The 3333-nt window shown below is 37.1% G+C and overlaps 1 protein-coding gene across 1 annotated transcript in view; it reads right to left on the bottom strand.

Moving 5' to 3' along the window:
• Positions 1–2435, bottom strand: part of LOC108577546 (triokinase/FMN cyclase-like) — a gene marked incomplete at its 5' end in the record, with an annotated part of 7185 nt that extends 4750 nt beyond the window's left edge. Inside the window, 4 exons of the mRNA XM_017940725.1 lie at positions 320–709; positions 918–1163; positions 1947–2163; positions 2347–2435. Coding sequence (XP_017796214.1) covers positions 320–709; positions 918–1163; positions 1947–2163; positions 2347–2435 — 942 coding nt within the window. The remainder of the gene's footprint in view (positions 1–319; positions 710–917; positions 1164–1946; positions 2164–2346) is intronic.
• Between the last annotated feature and the right edge of the window lie 898 nt (positions 2436–3333).

Below are 3333 nucleotides of genomic sequence, written 5' to 3' on the forward strand. Positions count from 1 at the left end.
TAAAAAAAAGATTCAAATTTCTTCTTTGTTTCAAAGAAAGATTCATTTTTTTATATTAAAGAAAAGAAACAAAATGATTACTTCTTTAATAAAAAGTCTATTGGTCGTGCGTAGTTATATATTATTTTATTACATTCTCTATGAAATATTCTTAATCACAAATTTGTAGATAAACAAATCTACAGGGTGAGGCGTTTAAAAACTTGACAATTAAATGTTTTAACATGTTGAAAGAAAATTGTAATCGAAACAATTTTATTGAAATATATGAAAAAAATTATTAATAAAATAAATATATAGTGCGTACAGTTTTACATACCAGTAGCAAGTCTTTTAAGCGTTGACCCCGTGTCACCGTCTCCACAGCCTCTATCTAAGTCGTTCAGATGTGCTTCCTTCTGAATTATAGCTTCACAGGCACTTTTTAAACATTGTTTCAATAAGTTCTGCAAATCTTTATTCATCTCTGTTCCAATTTTTTCTACGACTGGCACTTGCGTATGTTGAACTACTGCTTGCGCAGTTTCCGAAGGTATACTATACACGCAACCTGGCCACTTTGGTGCATCGGTAGGTTCATCGAGACATTTGAGAAATACATCCTTGGAATTTTCAGGTAATTTTAAAAGAGTAATATGCACTCCAGCACTGTTCAACGATGTCATCAATAGACCCGAATACACACGAAGTGGTTGCACGTTCATGCTTCCTGTAATTAAGAAGATGTATGAAAGAAAATTGTAATTGACTAATCTGCGAGAAACAATAATTTTCAATTTTCACCTGGTAACTTTAAAAGGAAAAGCAAAATGGATGGGTGTTAAGTCGTTTCGCTTTATGGAAAACTGTAAAATCGTGGAGAATTTGTAGTAGCCAGAGGTGTACGAGAACCCGAAAATATCGAAATAAGTACTTACGAAGTTGTTTGACCATATCGTGAACAACAATTCCTTGTTCCAGTTGGCTTAGTGCTCCGAAATTGTTGACAATAGCTGCGACCGAATCTCCACTTTTCAAAGATAAGGCGTTGCACACACGTTTCAACATGAACGAAACTATTTCGCTTGACGGCTTCAATTTCATTTTTTCGTATCCAGCCTCTCCGTGAATTCCCATTCCAACTTCGACTTCATCTTCCGCAAGTTCGAACATTGGAGGTGAACCTAAAATATTTCAGATGCTTAATTCGTGAGAACGTCAATTCGTCCTGTTATACTCTCAAATATTTTCTTTCTTAGTCTTGTTAGTCTTAGTCCTTAGTCTTATCTGCATCCACAACTAGTCACCAACTTTCACCATTAGTCACACTGGACTCTTCGCCTTCCAACTCTCCTCTCAACTCTCCTACATAGTCACAACCCAAAGCTCATCTTCCTCAAACCCTTAAATAGCCCTATTTTTCCATCCTCGAGTCACTCTCTGTATTCTCATCCGCACGTCACGTTTCGCCAGTTTTTATAAAGTTTCTTTTCTACACAACGTCGATCCTTAATTGCTCCGATTTGAGTGTTACCCCAATACCTGCTCTCAGTTTCGAGAAATTGGGGTAAAACCGGGCATCATAGTCCGAATACGCGTCCACTATATCCTCAATGGCGCGTTATAGCTTCATAAGGCCCCGGGAAAATTTGAATTGGGGGCCCCATGTACAGTGTTGGAGTCAAACATTTTTCTTCGGGGGGAACTTTTTTTGGGGGAGGGGAGATCGATATTTTGAACAACTTTTAAATGGCGAAAAATTTTGGCAAATAATTACCGCAATTTTTAACTTTCGACGTTCCTACTACAGCAATGAGGTTATAAAAGATTGGTTTGGGGCCCCCCTTGTTGGCGGAGGCCCCGGGCAATTGCCCCTTTTGCCCATAGGACAACGCGCCACTGTTTATCCTACTATATATTTTTCTCCATTCGTACCTGACTAGTCTATGCAATGTCTTAATACTAACCAGGTATTGCACAAGCAGTCAACCCAACCGAATAAGTGGCTAAATTTTGCAGAACATCTTGTGCAGTCTTATGGACCTCCTCAAGTGGTAGCCCTTTTTCCGCTAGTGCACCAGCTATTTTTGAAACAAATAAAATTCCAGGTAAGCCACGCTTGCCAGCAACACCAAGCTCCTCTTCCGGTATACTACAGTCTTCGTTTACAATTATTTCCATCACCTAAACGTAAAACAGAGTGAGGCACAAAGTGCAACATGAATTTTCAAAGTTCTCTGACCGAAAATATCAATCGGAATATCGAAGATTTAGTCAAATTTTAATATTCAAAACTGACTATAAAAACGTATAAGGTATCAGAATTAGTTAAAATATTTGACTCTTAAAATTTTCTTCTCATCTTACCTTCACACCTGCTTGTTTCGCTTTTTCAATTGCTATTCCAAAGTTGAGACAATCTCCGGTATAATTCGGAACTATTACCAACACACCAGCTGGAAATACATATTATTTTGCAACACATACAGAATATTTGATAGATACTACGAATCAAGGGAGCATAACTAATCGGCAAATAATATTTCAACGTGATCAATACATTATTACATGTTCGTCCAAGGTTTGACATCTATTTTCTTAAGAAATAAACCTAAATAGGGTAATATGCCTCTTTCATTTCTTAACCCTTTGGCTGCCAGCGGGCCGATCTATCTATATGCGAGAACTGCCACGGACCGTGCGTTTACATTCAAAGTGCGAGAAAGGCCTTCACGGTGTATGCTTCCCACAGCACAAATGTAATCTTGAAAATATTATTCCGCAAGATTGAAAAATTTGCTTTTAGTTTCAAAAACAATATCAGTGACTAATGTAAGAGATGTTGCTATAGAAAATAATTTTCCACGCATAATTTATATAATCTAAATATAAAAGTTTACATTATTTCTTATTAAATATTTCATTACACTACAATTGTATTCCATATCCTCTAAGTTTAAAAAGAATAAATACTAAAACTTTCTTCCAGAAAATTGACATTTTCTTCTTTATAAAGCAATTTATAGAAGCGTGCATATCAAATCGGCCTTGGCAGTCTTCGCATATAGAGTAAGAGGGTTAAACGTTACTGTTACATGCTACAGATATTTTCGTATTAAACTGACGATCGTGGTTCAAAAGTTATGACAAAAAGAAAATTGTACACGTTACATTACACTTATCTCAATATGTTGGGAGCAGCAAAGGGGACTGTTGCGTCGTGCGCTTCGAACAAGCGGTATGTTCGAGAGTGGTGGCGCAGGATTGTCGTTGGTTCGTGGTGCGGGTTGTTTGCTGATATGAAGTCGTGGTGACTTAGAGGTTGCACGTATTTTATTATGTTAAAAGAAAAAG

The sequence above is a fragment of the Habropoda laboriosa genome, unplaced genomic scaffold, assembly GCF_001263275.1.
Source record: "Habropoda laboriosa isolate 0110345459 unplaced genomic scaffold, ASM126327v1 scaffold853, whole genome shotgun sequence".
In the NCBI taxonomy this organism is placed as follows: domain Eukaryota; kingdom Metazoa; phylum Arthropoda; class Insecta; order Hymenoptera; family Apidae; genus Habropoda; species Habropoda laboriosa.